Source organism: Protopterus annectens, chromosome 4.part1, assembly GCF_019279795.1.
Source record: "Protopterus annectens isolate FY-2018-M chromosome 4.part1, PAN1.0, whole genome shotgun sequence".
NCBI lineage: Eukaryota > Metazoa > Chordata > Ceratodontiformes > Protopteridae > Protopterus > Protopterus annectens.
Window position 1 is genome coordinate 954,362,511 of NC_056734.1, and position 20,775 is coordinate 954,383,285.

General features: G+C 38.9%; 1 protein-coding gene across 2 annotated transcripts in view; it reads right to left on the reverse strand.

The window, feature by feature from the left end:
* The window catches only part of CHRND (cholinergic receptor nicotinic delta subunit), a 2,417,369-nt gene that overhangs the window by 1,151,590 nt on the left and 1,245,004 nt on the right, over nt 1–20,775 (reverse strand). For both annotated transcript variants that reach the window (XM_044070671.1, XM_044070670.1), the window contains exon 6: nt 13,970–14,094. In XM_044070671.1, the coding sequence (XP_043926606.1) occupies nt 13,970–14,094 (125 nt within the window). The remainder of the gene's footprint in view (nt 1–13,969; nt 14,095–20,775) is intronic.

Consider the following 20,775-nt stretch of genomic DNA (forward strand, 5'->3'; position numbering starts at 1 on the left):
GACTAGGTTTGAGTATATGTTAACATGCAGTTGTGAGTGTAGGTACATATATATTAATATATGTTGTATAAAAATGTGTGCTTACTTATTTGTGTATATAAGTGTATAAAAGTAGGCATGTATTTATTAGTTTATACAGCATTATGTTCTGTGACAGCTTAATGTTTATCTTTTTATGTCTTTGCCCTTTGTTTATACTGCTTTGGGTATTTAGTTTAATATTGGTGCTACTATACCTTTAAGGGGCTAAGATTTGTAATACGCACAGTGCGTATATCAGTATCAGCTTTTCGGTTACTCATTGCACACTGAGGACGCTGTGAGTGAAACCGGCCACCGGTTTGTGTTGTTGGGCTGTGGTTGTCCAATAAATCACTTTTTACTTCATGCTGACTGTGGATTTTATTTCATGAGTGCTGGGAATTTTGTGAACTTTATATATATACATATACATATATACATATATACATACATATATATATATATATATATATATATACACACACACACATATATATGTGTGTGTGTATATATAGATATACATGTACATGTATATATATGTATGGGTGTGTGTGTGTATATATAGATATATAGATATACATGTATGTGTGTATATATATATATATATATATATATATATATATATATATATATGTATGGGTGTGTGTGTGTGTGTGTGTGTGTGTGTGTATATATATATATATTATATAACACACACATATATATATATATATATATATATATATATATATATATATATATATTTTTTTTTTCTTTTAAACTGTAGCAGCTGTAGTTCCTACAGTTTAGACAATGCACTGAGAGCTATAGCACTAAGGTTCAACTGCAAATACAGTACCAGCTTTTAAAAAAACAATATTGTATTAAAGAGTGATTGGGATTGGCTGATTGTGCCCCACAGTGCTTTGTGCCTAGAGCAATTGCTCCTCTTATCCCATTAACAAGTCTGATCAGTATGAAATATAGAGTGATAAGAACTTCCTTGGATCTAAATGAACTGCCTTCTGTAATGAGCTTCACCAGGTAAAATATTTTCTTAATCATTGTTACAAAGTGATGGTCAAAGGGAAGGGAATTATCTACCTAAGTTCCAATGTCTCTCACCACACTTTCATATTGAAGTGGGGGTTTGTTTGTTGAGGAACTGTTTACCAATTGCATCTATATTGCACTTTTTAGCATTTAGTTTTAACCCATTTTTTTATCACCAGTAGCTGATAAGGTTGAGCTCTAAGTGGAGCTTCTGTGTGTCAGAGGGGATATGAGGATGACAGAAAGTTTGTTGTAATTCACAGACTTGGTTATCCATAGATCTGTATTTGTAATCTGGAGGTCTGCATAGTATATGGTGAGAATCAGAGGTCCCAACACAGATCCTTTAAGGCCACCACTGGTTACCTTCTTGACTGCTGAGGATACATCTGTCAGCTAAACTAAATGGGTTCTATCCCAAAACCAATTTGCTATTTATGTAACCATGTAAGGGCCAAATTGAAGCTCCTTCAGCTTGTTTATTATGCTATCAAGTAGTACGGTGTAAAAATTTTTAGTCAGGTCAAAGTAAGCTGTATGGACAGTATGTCCACTGTTCGTTGGGTGAAACAAAAAATATTGTGGTATTCCATTTTTCTATAGTTTTATGGTAGACATTGTGTTTTTCCATTTTACTTCATATGACTGATTATTAAGGAAACTTTGAAACATAGTTTCATTTAAGGCTAACATAGTTTCATTTAAGGCTGTAGGCAATTCCCTTGCCTTTGTTATGTACTGACAGCATAGAATTAGTGAGTGCATAAACATTACTGCATAGCATTTGTGAATTTATCAGACCTTTTAATGAACAATAGCAAAGCTAAGAGGGGCTGAGAGGAGCAACTGCCTCTCTTAATTTCAGCTCAAGTACCTTACAGTGGTTCCACTGCTACTTCTCCAGCCGTAAACAAGCCACCATATGGGAACACAAACTGTCAACCCTTTTGCTCAACACTGTTGGCGTCCCACAAGGCTCTATCTTAGGCCCACTTCTGTTTATTATCTTTACTAATGATCTTTATACTGCAGCCTCATCTGCCTCTATCATTCAATATGCTGATGATGCGTCCCCTATTTGATCTGCTCCCTCCTTATATGAACACCAAGTATAGTTTCAGACTGCTTTCTATAACATTGTGAAATACCTCTCAGGCCACCATCTCATTCTAAACCTTAACAAGACCAAACTTATGGTATTTTCTAATTCCTTCAATAAAAACAACAAACTCAGCTCTGTATCTTTGCCTCTAACAGTACAAAAATAGAATCTGTCGAACATATTAAACTCCTTGATGTTACCTTAGACTGCAACCTAAAATTTGACAGACATATCACTCTAACAATCAAAAAAGTCTATGCAATATCTTACTAATCATACAAGAACAGCTACTGACAGAACTCACCTACCTTCCACACTCTTCTCAAGTCTTCACAAACCTTCATAAATCTGACTTGAATAATCTAGAAGCTTGCTATAATAAAATCGCCAAATTTGTGGCTAATCTTCCTCACAGAGCTCACCATTGTTTTGCCTTACAAAAACTAAACTGGACTTGAACTCCCAAACTTACTAGCCCTAAACCAGCTGATAGTAACTCACTCTGTTATCCATAAACCTGACTATTGCCCAGCACTATCCAACCTCGTACAGCCCTATTCTAATCCTACTTCACTCAGATTAGCTGGTAAAGGCTCGTTCAAAGTTAGCAAAACCCACAGCTCTTTTGCTGATTTTTTTATATAGTTACTCCATAGCAAAAACCTGGAATTCCCTTCCCCAGCATCTACTATCCATAACCAATACTCATAGCTTCAAACAGCTCCTTACTAATTATTTCTCCAATCACTGGTTATGCTCCTGTACTTCTTCTGGCTAAGCAAACATACTACCCTACTTCTGCCTTTCTGCTTATTCTAACTCAATATTGTTTGTTTTATTGATGTCACACTTGATTTCTAGATTGATTTTTTTCATCTTATCAGCTATTATTAACTTGATCTATACTGTACTATGCAGTTAAGTAAATTTATTAGTAATCTATTTGTATTGTGACATGCATATCTGACTATAAATATTGTAATCTTTACTGTGTGAGCTTTTCTCCCCGGGTCTCCACTGAAAATGGGCTTTGTTTCTTGTCCAGCTGGACACTACCTGGTTACCAAATGTAAATAAATAAATAAATAAAATAAAATTATGTAACTTACTCTTTCAGTGAATGCACACTTTGCATCATTGACTCTGTTCTGTTTTAGGGCACATCTGGGCAGATGCTAGCAGATTATTTAATAGTTGGTGTAACAGTTACTTGCTGAAGCAGGAATGCTATTAATTTCTAGTTTGTTAGAAGGAAGAACTAGATATAGAGAGAGGGGGTGTGTGAAAAAGAGGCAGAGTCACCACCTTTGCAGAGAATATTGCTTATTTTAGAATTCTGTTGATTAAGTATGTAAAACACATGCAGCAGGACCATGGGCTGCCACTTTCAGAAAATGTCTTGGTATAGTGTCAGGTGCTATTTGCATTAACTGATTTTAATTCTAAGGTTTGCTTATTTTGGAGATATTTGCATTTGATATGAACGATGTACTGGAATTAGATCCTTGTTAGTATTTAACAAAGTGTTAGCAAGACAGGTGTTTTCTTTACTGGTGACACCATCAGGGTATGTAGTATTTGTTTTCTGAATGCAGTTACACATTGCAAAAATTAAAATATGCTAAATTAATATTTTAAAAAGTAAAACAAAAAGCTAGTTTCCAAAAGACCTGCTGCATGCACATCATACTCAGTCAGGCAAATACATTATCACAGCAACAGTGTAATGACATGATTCCCTGGTCAAATGTATTGATAGTAACCAGTTGTACAACTTAGTTTCATATCTGTTAACCAGGTACATACACTGCTCAAAGAGGATACAATAAGGATATGATATCCAAAAACAAAAACTTATATGGAAAAGTCACAAAACAGACAATCCAGCAAAAGTAATATTTAATGAGAAATGCAAATAACCTCTCACAGTTCTTGGCACTACAAAATGAAAGCAACAAACAACCAAGGCTGACAAATAGGGTGAAACTCGTCTTTTATTAATATGAACGCTCCACAAACAGTCCATGTTTTGTTTTGAAATGAATCAAAAACACTCACAAAGGCAGACTCTTCAGAAACATAGCAGTAGCTCTAAAATGTATTTCAAACTTTCCCCAGATGACTATAAGTAAATAAATATTTCCAAAAACAGACTTGTTAATACTAGCAAAAATAAAAATCTTAATATAAATTAAAGGGAAAGAATATGGTCCATAAACTCAGGCTAAAATATGTAACTAGAATGTAGGTCTACTAGGTGAGCCAAATTGTCCCTCTACCTTCTTCCTACTGTATTAAAGATCAATAAAAGAGATGGGTGGCCATGGTAGTGCAGCCGTTAGCATTGCCACCTCACAGCAAGAGGTTCTCCGGTTCAATCCTTGGCTGGGGTGCCTTCTGTGTGGAGTCTGCATGTCCTCCCTGTGGTCACGTCGGTTTCCTCCGGGTGCTTCGGTTTCCTCCCACATCCCAAAGACATGTTGTAGGTGGATTGGACACTCTAAATTGGCCCTAGGTGTGAGTGTGTGCATGTGTGTGCCTTCTCTGGAAGGTTGGGCACCAGGCTGGCAACTTGACACTGTAAAACTCCACTGCCAATCATAAGCGGACAGGTGATCCACTGTGGCGACCCCTAACCGGGAAAAGCCGAAAGAAGAAGTGGTTACTAAAAGAGATAATAGTAGCCTGCATTATTTCCAATATCTGCTAAAAGTAAGTTAGTATCATGTGAAAAAATTATGAAAAAATCCAAGTAATTAGTGACAGACTCAAAAATACAATATTCAAGGAATGACCATGGGTGGGTTTTAATCAGAAAATCATTAATCAAAGGAATATTGTGGCTTGGAAGTTATTGCTGTAATCAATTCTACTCATAGGTTCATAGGTTGGTACTAGGCTATCGGCCCTGGGGCCTATACAAGCCTAGCCATAACAATTCCCTGGCTATTTCTTCCCACAGTATTTACTTCCCTGGACCCCTGTCTAGCAGGGCGACTGATGTGATCAGAGATATGTGGTGTTACTGTAAAATTCTTAATTTCAAGAAACATTATATCTGCATCTGGAGTAAATACCACATCCAATCTAACCTCCATTTTATGTGTAATTACTTATACTTGCAATTAATATGCGACACCCATGCACTGTCCCAGCAATCAAGGAGCCTCAATCCTCACCACTAACACTAGTGAGGGACGTGCACATTGGGAGGATGACAAGTACACACACAGTAAAGTACAATATCCCTTAAGAGCACAGAGAGATCACAATCAATCTGGGGCTGGTTTCTCCCTCTCTCTCTAGATCCCCAGTAAGACTCCCCACTGGCACAGCTATAGGGTTAAGATCTCAGCCAAGTGGTCAAGCCAAAACCTCCAGCACCCTCTCTGTCCAACCAGTGCTTCATGTCCCTGCCCAAGTAGATGGCACATATACACACACACACACACACACGCACACACACACATGCACACACGCGCACACACGCACACACACACACACACACACACACACACACACACACACACACACACACACACACACACACACACACACACACACACACACACTTTGAAAACTGATTTATATGCAAACACATAGACACTCCTGGGGAAGGCTGGCACAGGTTTTCCAGCTATGCCCCCTTCTATCCAAACTATACGGTAGTATCACCTGCCACCAACCACCCTTATCAGCTACTATAAAGGCCCTTACCAAAGGGTGTCCAATTCTACTGTGCACTGTTGCTATTATCCAAACGGTAAGTGTGACTAAGACTTGAAGGCTATTTAGGTGTTGCACCAAGTACATGCAATTGCTCTGAAAGCTTATATATCTCTACACAAACCAGCCACAATTAAAAGGGTTAAATATATTTAATAATAAATAATAAAAGCACAAGACTATACTCATTAAATCAACACAGTGACAATAGAGTTCAGAATAACAGGAAATACTTTAAAACAACATTGTAGGACACTCTCATAAATATAGAAAACATCAGCCATAAACAAACTCTACAATAAAAGGAGAAAGCTACTACAAGATAGAGCAAAATCCTTAAAAGGTAAGAAACCGCTGATCACTATAAGTAAAAAGCTAAGAGCTCTCATAAAATCATCCAAAGCTAATTTTGAGAAAAAAATAGCTAAGGACTCTAAAGACAACCATAAAGCATTCTTTAGCTATGTCAGAAACCTAGGAGGAAACTCCCAGATATGCTCAGAATTAGTTCAAAATGATGTTAAGATTACTGATCCTACAGACATTGCCAACATACTGGCTGACAGGTTCAGTGCAAACTTCTCCCCACCCTCCCCGCCTAAAGAAGAGATATCTATACCAAATGATTGTAGCCCCCCAAACATCTCCAACGCTCAGGTGAGAACTGCTCTCTCCAAGGCAAAGAACACAGCATCCATGGGACCTGATGGTGTCCCCGGCTGTGTGCTCCATGAACTCAACGAGGAATTAAACCCACAGTTAGGACAGCTGTTTAATCTTAGTCTCACCTCCGGATACGCACTCCAGGAGTGGCGCAGCGACTGTGGTCCCACTCCACAAAGGTGGTGCCTCCACCGACCCTGGAAATTACCGTCCCATTAGCTTGACAAGCCTGATCTGCAAAGCCATGGAAAGGATCATAATGGATCTCATAAATAAAGACATAGGGAATTTGCAGACTTTGGATCCGACCCAGTTTGGCTTTGTCAAAGGCAGATCATGCCTTTTAAACTTGGTTGACTTTTTTGAAACAGTCACCAAGGCCATTGACGAGGGAAAGGCAGTCCATACAGCCTACCTAGACCTGGCGAAGGCTTTCGATACAATACCCCACTCGGGTATCATTGAAAAACTCATCAACTTAAATGTAAACCCATACATTACAAGATGGCTTGCAAACTGGCTGAGTGACAGAACCCACAGGGTCAGAGTTGCTGGCGCCATGTCAGACTCTAAGCCTGTCACAAGTGGTGTCCCACAGGGCTCAGTCCTGGGCCCACTCTTGTTTGGCATCTACTTTTCTGAAGTACAAGCAAACACAGGAGGGTTATGGCTGACAAAGTTCGCAGATGACTGTAAACTGGGCGCCGTAGTTGAGAACACATCCGACACAGATATCCTTCAGAAGGGTCTCACAGAAACGGATAACTGGTGCCAGAGCCATGGCCTCAAGTTAAATGCCAAGAAATGCATGGTCATACCCTTCGGGAAAAATAAGGTTACCCCTAGCTACCATATAGGTGGCAATCCCCTGAACACAGAAGAAGTTATTAGGGACCTGGGAACCCAGGTTGACAGTAGCCTTTCATTCGACACTCATATTGCTAAAGTAGTTAGGAAGACCTTCTACATTGCCCACCTTATCATGAAGGGATTCACATCTAGATCAAGGGAAGTCATAGTCCCCTATACTCATCACTCATCAGACCAATGATCGAGTACAATGCCCCATTCGGAATGTATCTGACCCGACACTTGCAGCAGCTGGAGAGGCCACAAAAGTTCCTCACCAAAAGGATAAAGGGTCTCAAAATCTGTCTTATGCTGCACGACTGAAAGAACTCCAGTTATATTCAGTTGCGTACCGCTTACTCAGAGGTGACCTATGCCTGACATACAAGGCCATGTCAAAACCAGATTTGATGAATATGCTTCATCTCAAAATATCTAGATCCCTCAGAGCCACAAGGGCGGGTGACTTAAACCTCGACACGGTTATTAATAGGACGTGCTGGAGGGATAGATTCATCACCCAAAGACTCCCTATGCTGTGGAACAAAATCCCGGTTTATGTGAGGCAGAGCACCTCGCTGGCCTTGTTCAAGAGGAATCTTGACCAATGGATGGGAGATCGCAGATACACCCCAGGGGTTACCTCAGTGTCACTGCTCGACAGAGGCACAGCTAAATAATGGGCAAAGTTTCTCCAAACTAAGGGGTGGCGTAAGCCACAAAACTATGGCTAGGCTTATAAATGCCCTCGGGCAGATAGCCTAGTATGAACCTATGAACCTATGAACCTATGAATCTACACTAATCTTGCTATATTCCTTTCTATCTCTAAGAGAAGCTATGTTCTGAATAACTTACTTACACAAGAAGTGCTGGTGAGAGGATGTTTACAGGTCCAGAACAAGGTACAAAATGCACTCACTTTTTCTCTGAGATAGTTCTTAAGTTAATAATACAAATTACTGCTGAATCATCTCAGATTACATCATTCTTGTTACCTCTGCCTAAGTTTCCCAGGCTAGCAGGAACTTAAAGTTTAACATGTCTCTGTTAAAAATACTTATCTCTCAGAAGCTGACAATTCTCTCATAGAAGCTTGCCTGAAACTGAAAGTCGTAAAACAATTACCTTGGAAACCAGTAATTACCTCTGTTTCCAGACAATAGAAAGAAACCCTAGCCTAGATATCCTGTCTCTTAGCTGAGATAAACTAACTTTATTACACATCATAAAACTCTTTACTTTTCAGCTTATTTTCTTAGAGATCTGCAAGTTAACTCTGTATGTCCCAATTTCTTCTATGAAACCATACATTTGCACTGGCATTTAGTTTATACACATGTCTGCTCTTTTCCAGCAGTGCATTGTGGTTACAATCTTGAAGCTCAGTACAGAACATATAGTTTTCTTACATTTTTAAGGCAAGCATACAAATCATACTACTATTCACAAATGACATAGAATCATTTACAATATTCTATCTAGCTGGGCTGGCAGTGTCACATTTCTATATAAATCATATTAATATTTTCAAGTGACATAATTATTTACAAAATTCTAGCTAGTTGGGCTGGCAGCATCTCGGTTTATCACATTTCTCCCCCTGATGAGAACTCAAGCTAGTTTTTCAAGTGTCCCTTGAGAAACGTTGCTTGAGAGGGTTAAGCCTATCTGGGAATAGCTTCCCTCATTCCCTGTCTTGAGATTCCAGCTACACTGGCATCACTGAACCCAGTACCATGCTGCACTGTCCCATCATTTGCCTCTAACCCTAGGCTCCACCATAATAATTTGGGATTGTGCTGGCTGGCTCTCTGTAGCCATAGATCCCCCTCAGACTTCTCCTGTCTTGTACAGCAGATATTCAGCACAAGGGCCTCCCTATCATGGTAAGGTTTCATCACGTTAACATGGCACAATTTGTGCCCCTGCTTCCTGCCTAGTAGTTCCACCATGTAGTTAACACCACTGACCTTCCTTACCACATTGTAGGATCCCTCCCAAGCTGCCTGAATCTTGTTATGTCTGACAGGAATAAGAAACATTACCTGCTGCCCTACAGCATACTCTCTAGCTAGAGCATTACTGATCTTTTTCTGCTGTTGGGCTTCTGCCAGGTTCTCCTGGGCGAAGCCCATGAGTTCCCTGAGCCTTGTCCTGAGGTTTAGGACATATGCCATAACAGACTCCTTGTTTGATTCACACTCACCTTCCCACTCATCACTAATTAAATTTAGAGGCCCCCTCACCCTATGCCCATGCAGTAACTCAAAGGATGAAAAATCTTTGGGTTCTTGGTGAACCTCTCTGTAAGCAAACAGATGGGGTAGATATTTGTGCCAGTCCCTCTTAAACTGGTCTGCAAATGCCTGTAGCATCATCTTGAGTGTAGACTTTAACCTCTCAACAAGACCATTAGTCTGGGAATGGTAAGGGGTGGTCTTTAGGTGCTTTACCCCACAGTACTTCCACAGACAAGCCACCAGGTGAGACATGAAATTGGCACCTCTGCCATTCAGTATTTCTTTTGGGAAACACACACCTGCTGAAAATCTCTAACAAAGCATTTGCCACCTTCTCTGCCTCAGTGGAGGACAAAGCCACTGTATCAGGGTATCTTGTAGCATAATCTACTACCACTAAGATATACTTTTTCTCTGTGGAACTTGGGGTACTCAGAGGTCCCACAATATCCATAGCTACCTTCTGAAGTGGCTCCTCAATCACATGCAAAGGCATCAAAGGAGCTTTCACCTAGTCTCCTGTCTTGCCTATCTTTTGGCACTGCTCACAGATCCTGCAGTACCCTGTTACATCTCTGGAAATCCCAGGCCAATAGAAGTTCTGCATAATATGTCTCTTTGTACGTTTTTATGCCCATATGATCTGCAAAAGGAATATCATGGGCAATGGCTAGAAGTGCCAGATGGCAGGCTCTAGGTACTACCAACTGCTGCATTCTCTCACCTTCTAGCCATCCCTCAGAGGTCCACTCTCTGTACAGTAATCCTTTGTCCCAGTAAACAGATTCTCCCTTCCCTTGAGAATCAGGTGTTTCACTAGCTAACTCTCTCAGGCCTTGTAATGTAGGATCTGAGAGCTGAGCCTGTCTCAACTCTCTCTTTGTAACCCTTCACAACTCAACTTCCACAGGAAATCTGGTATCCTCTGACAGCTGTGCTCATTGTCAGCCTGGGTACTACTACTCACCTCTGGCCTTGCAGTCACTCTGTCCAAGGGAACATCAGTACCCACAAGCAGCTGTGGCTCACCTTCAGTCTCACTGCTCCAGGGCAGATCCTGTCTGAAGTAGCCAGCTAACCAGTCCTGGCTGTAAGTGTGCGGGCTGTCTGGGTCTCCCCCCCCCAGGCTACCAGACCCACATGCTTAGCTCCAAGCCTGACTGCATGTAAGTGCATGAACACATTGTACTGCATTATCAAAATCCTCACCTATCAGGACATCTGCAGGATGATAGTTTGGTACCCTTGTTGTTTCAAGACAACCTTTTGTTGGCATTTTATCATTCCCACTTACTGGCTCTCCCACCTTTTGTTCCCCATCTTGCCTCCGTGGAAATCTATATGCTACATGGCCCCTCTGGTTGCAAGTAAAACATTTAACCCTAGGTCCTTTTCGTGTACCTGGACTAGTGGCTTCACCTCCTACTGGCAGATTCTGTTGGTGCAGTATGGGCTGCCCACCATGGGTTTCTTTAGATCCATGAGAAGCACTGCATATCACTTTCCTGTGCAGTGATGCCCTGATTGCTAGGTATAGGTCTCCATTCTTCCACAACTCCTCTGCAGTAGAGCATTGTCTATCAGTTAACCAGATTCTCATGTCCTAAGGCAAAGTGCTAAGGACTCACCAAAAAGTCTGCCAACCCTTCAAAAATGGTGACCTGACATCCACTCATCTACCTATGAAAATAAGTGCTTAGTTCAGCAACATATTCACAACAAACTTTCATTTGCCCTGCATCTTAGTCTCATGAAACTTTTTCCTATAAGCTTCAAGTGTTAGCTTAAAAAAATCTAGCAAACAGTTCTTTACAACATTATAATTTAAAAGGTCATTATCAGAAAGTTTGGATAGAACATTTACAGCTTTAACATGGAGTAAGGGGGTCAGGAACCATACCTTGGTCAACATTATACTGCTTACATACCCTCTCAAACATATGAATAAAACTATCAATATTATCCACTTCTGTAAATTGTGGAAGAAATTTACAGACCTTTGTTCCTTCTGGGGTTCAGTTACTCCCTTCCCCTTTACCTCCACGACTCTGTCGAAGAGTCAGCATCTCCTCTTCATGTTGCCTCTGCCTCTCCTTCTCCTCAGCTTCCAGACATAGCAGTTTCTCATTCTCCTCAGCCTGCAGACATTGCAGTTTCTTATTTTCCTTAGTCTCTAGATGCCTCAGTCTCTCTGCTGCTTCTATTTCCAAATGCTTGGCCTCCAACTCATGTCTCTAACTCCAGATGGATTTTTAAGTCCTCTGTATAAAGGTTGAGCTGTCCATTCTCTGAGTGTTATACATCTCCACGGCCAGTCTGATCATCCTCCTAGTTCATATTCTTTGCTGCAGCTGTGACCAAAGCTGCAATCATGTCTTCTTTAGTCAGGTTTCTGTGCGCCAGTCCTTTAGCTTGGCACATCTCAGCCAACTGGCTCCTTGTCAGCTTGCCATACTCCTCTACTGACATGCTTGCCTGCTCTCCCTGACAAACTAAACTAACAAAAGAAATAAAACAATTGTGATATGATCCCTCAATGTTCACTGCATGGCTGATTAAGAGTACAAGCCCCTTTAGTGATCACTTGCACACAAGCTACAGGAATTCAATATCCACACCACTACAAGCCAATTAATATGTGATGTGGCTATCTCACCACTATCAACCAATTAATATTTGATGTGGCTATCCCACCACTGCCAAACAGTTAATATGTTACGCCTGTACACTGGTCCACTAATCAAGGAGCCTCAGTCCTCATCACTAACACCAATGAGGGATGTGCACATTGTAGGGATGACAAGTACACACACAGTAAAGTACAATTTCCCTTAAGAGCACACAGAGATCACAGTCAGTCTGGGGCTGGTTTCTCCCTCTCTCTCCAGATCCCCAGTAAGACTCCCCACTGGCACAGCTATAGGGTTAAGATCTCAGCTGAGTGGTCAAGCCAAAACCTCCAGCACCCTTTCTGTCCAACCAGTGCTACATGTCCCTGCCCAAGTAGCTGACACGCGCACACTTTGAGATTTTATTTATATACAAACACACAGACACTCCTGGGGAAGGCTGATACAGGTTCTCCAGCTATGCCCCCTTCTGCCCAGGCTATACAGTAGTACCACCTGCCAACAACCACCCTTATGAGGAACTATAAAGCCCCTTACCAAAAGATGTCCAATTCTACTGTGCAATGTTACTATTATCTAAATGGTAAGTGCGACTAAGACTTGAAGGCTATTTAGTAGTGGCTTGTATAGTATCACCAAATACATGCAAGTACACTAAGAGCTTATATATCTCTATGCAAATCAGCCACAATTAAAAGGTACAAATATATTTAATAGTAAATAATAAAAGCAGAAGACAATACTCATTAACTCAACACAGTGACAATAGAGTTCAGAATCACAGGAAATACTTTAAAACAACATTGTAGGATATTTTCACATAAATATAGAATACATCTACCCTAATCTTGCTATATTACTATCTATCTCTAAGAAAAACTATGTTTTAAATAACTTACAGAGCAAGGTAAGAAGTGCTGGTGAGAGGATGTTTAAAGGCTCAGAACAAGATAAAAAATGCACTCACTTTTTTCTGAGATGGTTCTTAAGTTAATAATAATAATACACATTACTGCTGAATCATCTCAGATTACATCATTCTTGTCACCTCTGCCTAAGTTTCCCAGGCTAGCAGGAACTTAAATTTTACATGTCTCTGTTAAAAATACTTATCTCTCAGAAGCTGACAATTCTCTCTTAGAAGCTTGCCTGAAACTGAAAGTCATAAAACAATTACCCTGGAGACCTGTAATTACCTCTGTTTCCAGACAATATAAAGAAACCCCTAGCCTAGACATCCTGTCTCTTAGCTGAGATAAACTAACTTTATAACACATTGTAAAACTCTTTACTTATAAGCTTATTTTCTTAGAGTTTTGCAAGTTAACTCTGTATGTTCTGATTTCTACTATAAAACTATACATTTGCACTGACATATAGTTTATACACATTTCTGGTCTTTCCAGTAGGGTGCACTGTGGTTAATCTTAAAGCTCAGTACAGAACATATAGTTTTCTTACATTTTTAAGGCAAGCATACAAATCATATTACTATTCACAAATGACATAGAATCATTTACAATATTCTATCTGGCTGGGCTGTCAGTGTCACATTTCTATATAAATCATATTAATATTTTCAAGTGACATATAATTATTTACATAATTCCAGCAAGCTGGGCTGGCAGCATCTTGTTTTATCACGCTTGTTTTCATTACTGAGGAAGATTAGCATCACACTCTGTGTTACAGCAAACTCTTACCAGTAAAACCAGCTGGATCAATGATTATCCATTCCACAGGATAGTCCCTTGTGTTGTTCTCTCCATTCATTTCTTTCTCCAGTTTCAAGTGCATTGTGATCTCCTTTGCACTGTATGCTAGTGACCTGTTAGTGATGACATAAATTAAATGTTATATTTAAACTCATTTAAAACATCTAAGCTAATGAAGACAAGTTGTGGTAGTACTCTGGTTTCATACAATACTCTCAAAGATTTCTCAAAGACATGTTGAAAACAGTAGATAACCTGAATGTCATCTTGCTTTTCATAAATATCTTACTTGGCAATATCCTTCTCCTACTGCCTTGGTCAGGCAGCCAGAAACCGCTCCACAGAAAATAAGAATTATTCTAGACCTTCATCTCATATCAACCTTCACGGTTTCACCCAAACCATCACCTCAACTACTAGGCTTGATAAACATACTAATAGAGAAAGCATTTTAGACTGGATACTTATAAACAGAGTAAAAAATGATTACAAAGTAGGAACCTTGCCAGACGATGTCAGTGATCACTCTTTAACTTTTATAACAAGAGAAAAAGCTGATTGTCTAAACTCCCACATTACTAGAAAAATACGCACCAACAAACATTTTAATCTTGACCTATTTCAAAATGAACTCAGGGCATGTAACTGGAACCCCTTAAAACACTTCCTCTTGAAAATGCAGTACTACATTTTAACAAAATGTTTTTATCCATTCTTGACATACATGCTCCTGAATGTACTATTAGAATGAAATCTAATACAACCCCTTGGCTCTCCCATGAAACCAAAAAGCTCATTCTCACTAGTAATAAAGTCTGGGCTAGATGGAGATCCCACAGAATTAACACTGATCTTCTAAACTTCTGACAGCTTAGAAATCTAACTAAAAAAGCAGTGATAGCTGACAAAAAGAAATACTATATCGAACTACAACAAACTCATCTTAATAATTCTAAACTATTTTGGTCCTCAATAAACTCCTCTCCCCAGGAACTTCCAAAACACCTTCCCCTCTAAATGCAGACCCTGATACCCCACAACAGACTGCAGATGCTTTTAACTCTTTCTTCACAGAAACTATTCAAGCTCTAGCTAAACAATTTAATGCCAACAACTTCTGTCCACCAAGTAACCTAACAAACTCCTCCTTTAAATTTTCACTACAACCTATCTCTACATCGTACATTCACAGACTTCTTCTCAAACTAAAACCGTGCACCCCTTCTGCTGATAAGCTCCCTTCTCTTTTTCTTCAAAAGGCTGCCAAGGAAATTGCATATCCCACATCTATTCTCATAAATAGGACAATCAAAGAAGGAATCATCCCTGACATTTGGAAGGTCTCTTATATTATCCCACTGCACAAAGGTGGAAACTCAACTGACTACTCTAACTATAGAGCCATTGCTCTCCTCTCACCTTTGGCTAAGATTATGGAAAAATGTATCCACCTTCAACTTGTACAATATCTCTCTCATCACAACATAATAGCAAACTGTCAACATGGCTTTAGACCACATCACAGTACCACCACTGCCCTGCTTTCTTTTGTAGATACTATTAATCAGAACCGAAACAACAACTTACTCTCTTCTGCCCTCTTCATTGACCTCTCCAAAGCATTCGATATGGTCAACCACCCCTTATTACTTAATACTCTTGAATCCCTCTCGTTTGATAGCCCAGCCATTAAATGGTTTAAATCTTACCTTACAAACAGAAAACAAGCTGTTCTTTGGGATAACCACACCTCTTCTCTTTTGCCTGTTTCCATTGGCGTTCCGCAAGGCTCTATCCTTGGCCCACTTCTCTTCTCCCTCTTCATTAATGATCTTCAAACAATAATCCCTCAAGCAACCTGCATTCAATACGCTGACGACTCTATGCTCATCTGCTCAGCATCCTCTACTCCAGAACTTATCTCTCTCACCCAAAAAGTGTTCAATACCGTAGAAACATGGTTCTCTAGTCATTTCCTCTTACTAAATGCTAAAAAAAACAAGCTTCTTCTTTTTACCCCCACATCCAGGACCTCCCCCTTACATTTCTCCATCTCTTCCAACAGTGCCACTATCATCTCACCTGACACATCAACTAAATTGTTAGGTATTGCAATTGACAATAATCTCTCATTTGACCTACACATTAACAACTCCATAAAACTAGTTAACAGAAAGATAGGATCCTTATATCAAATTAGACCATTTCTTACACCTTCTACTAGAACAAGGATTGCTCACTCCCATCTTATTTCTACTCTTCTATATGCTTCACCTATTTTCACCAACCTCAAAAAAACCAGCCTTAACAAACTGGCAACCTGCTATAATAACATTGCCCGCTTTGCTACCGGTAACCCCTATAAAACACATCACTGTCTTAACTTAAAACTTCTAGGCTGGCCAGAGTTTCAGAACTATCTTACAATCCATCAACTCTGTATTGCCCATAAAATATTGTACCAACCTAATAATACCCCAATACTCTCACAACTCATAATCCCCTATACAAATCTCAACTCTCTCAGCTCTTCCAGTAAACTCCTGACAAGTTCAATAAAATCAAATAATAATGCTGGTGACTCTCTATTTACCAATGCTGTAGGGACAAAATGGAATTTGCTACCTACTAACATAAGAAAGATTACATCATTGCCTCTTTTCAAACAAAATATTAAACTGCATTTCCAAAATCATTGGCTTTGTTCTTGTAGTAAACCTGATTAGTTTTTCACTATTACTAACTAAAACTATCTCTCTTACCCCTTGTTACTCTTCTCACTATTTGTCTTTCTCTTCTCCCCCCACTACTTCTCTACCTGTTATCTGCATTACTTGCTCTTTTTTCTCCACATTTAATCCCTATCTTTTCCCCTACTTTCTTTCACTCTACTTTCCTTACCTACACTCCTTTGTTTACTATATCTAATAAGTTTTTTTTTTTTCAACTTGTAAAATATGATTTAGACTGTATTGTGTGTCATAGTAATTAACTCCTGTAGTAGTACTTTACATTGAAGGGTTTACTAGTTTTTGTTTTTTGCAAACCCTATCACTAACTCCATTATTATTGTTATTATTGTTATTATTATTATTATATTTTTTGTATGATAGTTTTTCTGTATGTATCTTACTCTGTGGAGCTTTTCTCCCCGGGCCGCTACTGAAAATGGAAATTTCTCCAGGTAGACTAGCCCGGTCAACAAATGTAAAATAAAATAAATAAAATAAAATAAATAAATAAAACATTCTGAAATCAGCCCAGTACATTATATTAATCTAACAAGTTCATAAGGGTTTACCTGCATTACCACTCAAATTTTTTTCTATTCTAAATAATTTGATAGTTTCAGCAGATGCCATTTCAAACAAAATTAAATGCTGATACAACAGGGAGCCCACAGGATTTTTTGCAGGGGGGTGCAAACCCAGAGTCCCACCCACACAGCTCCCCCCACCCATGCAGCCCCGTCCACACACCCATTCCAGTGTCCCATTACTTGGCTATTTATCCCCATTTGCCATAGACACTGTTCAAATCTCTCAGTATGCGTACTGTTTTATGCTTTACTTCTACAACGATTACAGATATTTGGATTTAATTTACAACTTTTATTTCAAATGTTATAGCACAAACACTGATAGACATTTATTAAACCTAAACAAAGCAATAGTTTTACAATGAAAACAGACCTAGCATTAAAACTTCTCTACCTTTGAAACCCGCATTCACTGAAACAGCAATGAAACCTACATTCAAAGAAAATGCATCTGGCCAGTGGCAGGGTAAGTTTACCTTTGGGCTGTTTTCAATCATAGGCTCCTTGCACACATTTTTAGAACCATGCAAAAGTTCTTTGATTCACCTTCCCGATTGTATTAATTATACTATATAATAATTGAATTACATCCCTTGTATAATACAGCTCCACTTGTTAGAGTGTGTTTTAAATTTATAGTTCTAAACATTTTTCCTTTAAACAATGAAACAAACCATATGAACCAATAATGACAAACTGCCCAATTCAGAACATTTCAACCATAAAGGGCCACTCAAACGTCTGTCATGCAATCCACCAATATCAATCAATATGCAGAATCTCTGCAGAAGTAAAAGTCATCTGAATAATTCCACATTAAAGAGGTCTGAAACCAATGAAGAGGTTGTTGCTAGAAAACAGCATTATATTTCAGTGTTTCATTTACAAATTCAGTCCCTGTTGCCCTTGAAGAATAAATTGCCTATGTTACATTAAAATAAATGGTAAGCTGGTAAATTGCAACAGGCAATGGGTGGCAAGCTGAAAAACAGGTTCATAGTTACAAGGCATCTCATCCAAAGGTGGACATGCTCACGACTGCAGCACCCACCCCCTTCAAATACAAATCGACATGCCGTGGGAGTAGAACCTACAGCTCTCTGCATCAAGATGCAAGTTTTCTACATGCTGTGCTACTAACACTGCTTTAAAACTCTATACCACAACAGAGTTACCATTTGCTAAACAAAACAGTTGCACATTTTAAGCAGACTTAGCGTGAGCAGCAGTAAACGCCTCTTCCCTTGAAGCTCACATTTCCTTGAAAATGCACTTGAAAATAAATTCCACCTGCTAACTCTGCATTTCATTCTCTCTTACACATACACACACACCTCATCCTCTTAGTGCAAAAAATCTGGACAAAGCCTAAAATAAATAGGGACAGATTATAAATATTGCTCTCATGAACTTAGCAAATTGCTAGAATAACAGGATTTGTGTTAAGATACTTCACAAGACTGGATGAAGGGTCTCCAAAACGGGTGGCATGAATCTGTGTAAAATAAAACTGTATCTGACAAGCAAAAGAGAAATATGACTGGAAAGAAAGCAACGGCAATGACAAAGGAAGAATTGGTTACTCTTAGATGATTTATAGGTAATCAAGCACGTGACAAAGCAGATGGGGTACTGATATGCACAGTAATAGGTGACACCAGTAGAAAAGAAGAATATATTGCTCCTTGCTGTTGACAGCCTTTGAGCACTATCTAAAACAAGGATGCATCGTCCTTCACCGTTGAAATCTTGTGTGCACCACTTAAGGCAAAAGCACACTGTTCCTTGTTGTAGACAGTTTGTTAGCACCACCTAAAGTATTGTCTGCATTTTTGTAAATCTCACTTCTGTAAGGGCATGGAATATAAGTAATACAATTGTGACTGGTATTTACAAGACACCATGTAAAGAAGTACTGCAAGATCTTAATACATATAGTTTTGAAGAAAGTCAGTGGGGGTATAATAGAAGCATTTAAGTATCTCAAAATATTGTACAAATTTCAAATGAGAATAAGAATACAGAATTTAAAGACATAAAGGGTAGGATTCAATGGAGACAGGAACATTTTTTTTCATTAAAAATAGGGTTGATTGAAACAACCTTCCTGAGGATGTAATATTGTCATAGACAGTGGCAAAATTCAGAAATGCATGACATTAGACTCACAGAACATGATTGCAGGGATAGGCAATAGAAGAACAATATGGTATTAAGTAGGCTCTACTACAATGTATCCAGGTGATCTCTGAATGTGTGTGTGACACTGAAGTGCCCAGTGTGCTCTGAACTCCATGTTCCAGATAAAAGCCATGCTGATTACCAAATAGTATCAACACATTAGGTTGAGAGTTGTTCTATCCTTCCTAGTATCTTTTCAGAAGGACACAGGATGGTAATGAATCTAAAGTATGCATATTTTGTAGTGTTTCAGTTTTATGGAAAAATGCTGAGCTTTCACTTCCATTGTTTGGGTACTCCTTTCAACATGAAACTTTAACAAATCTTTTAATAGGCTTTGTTACTGTCTCAGAAAGCAGGTTTAGAAACGTAGGAGGGAGATAAACAATGCAGAAAGACCCTCTGCCTTTGTAAAGCATGGCTTGTTTTCCTTTTGATAAGTTTTGAGAGAAAACAATATTAGAAATAATGGCTTATACAAAACTGCATTTTGTGCCACTGAGACTATGAAGTTACTGAGAGAATGCATGCTTGAAGTCATAGATAAATGCAGCTGCATTTTTCATGACTTGCTTGTAGGTATTTGTCTATTTATTAATACTTTTGATTAGTTCTGATTCTTTGCGTTTAGAACTGGTGGTTGCTTGAAGAATGATAAAATGCTGGTGACCGTGCCACCTGTGGAAATAGTATATTTATTTCTAAGTGCACAAAAGGAGTAGCTTTCAGCTTCTTTTTTGAAGAATGACAGACAAAGCTAAAATAAGAAGTGACAGACTCATTATCAGGAACATTTTTTTAAATATTACTCTAATTCCCTTGGAAAGTGAAAATAACAACAGTTTTGCACCAGCATGTACTTTCTGAAGAATAAGAAGTAGGAAACTCTTAATGTCTGGCATTATTTCATGTCTGCAATCCTTAATGGTTTACCAGGAAATATAACATTTTATGAGGGACAGGGCAAAAAATACGAGGCAAAATCAGAGATGTTCTTCAATATGGGGACACATGAGAGCTAGGACTGAAGGTTTGCAGTGACTGTGAATCACATTTAAATTATTAACATCTTTGAGCTCTTGAATGTCTCATCTCTAGCTGCCTACATACATATTTACATTCCAGACCACTTTCTGAAAAATGAAGTTAAAAACATAAAATAAACTAAGGCAAGCATCTTGCAAAAAGTAAATGCAATTAAAAAGTTACAGACAGCAGTGTTAGTAGAAAAAGTCTTCTTTACATTGATACTAGTCAGTGTATCCACAGCCTTTACATCAGTACTGTACTATAT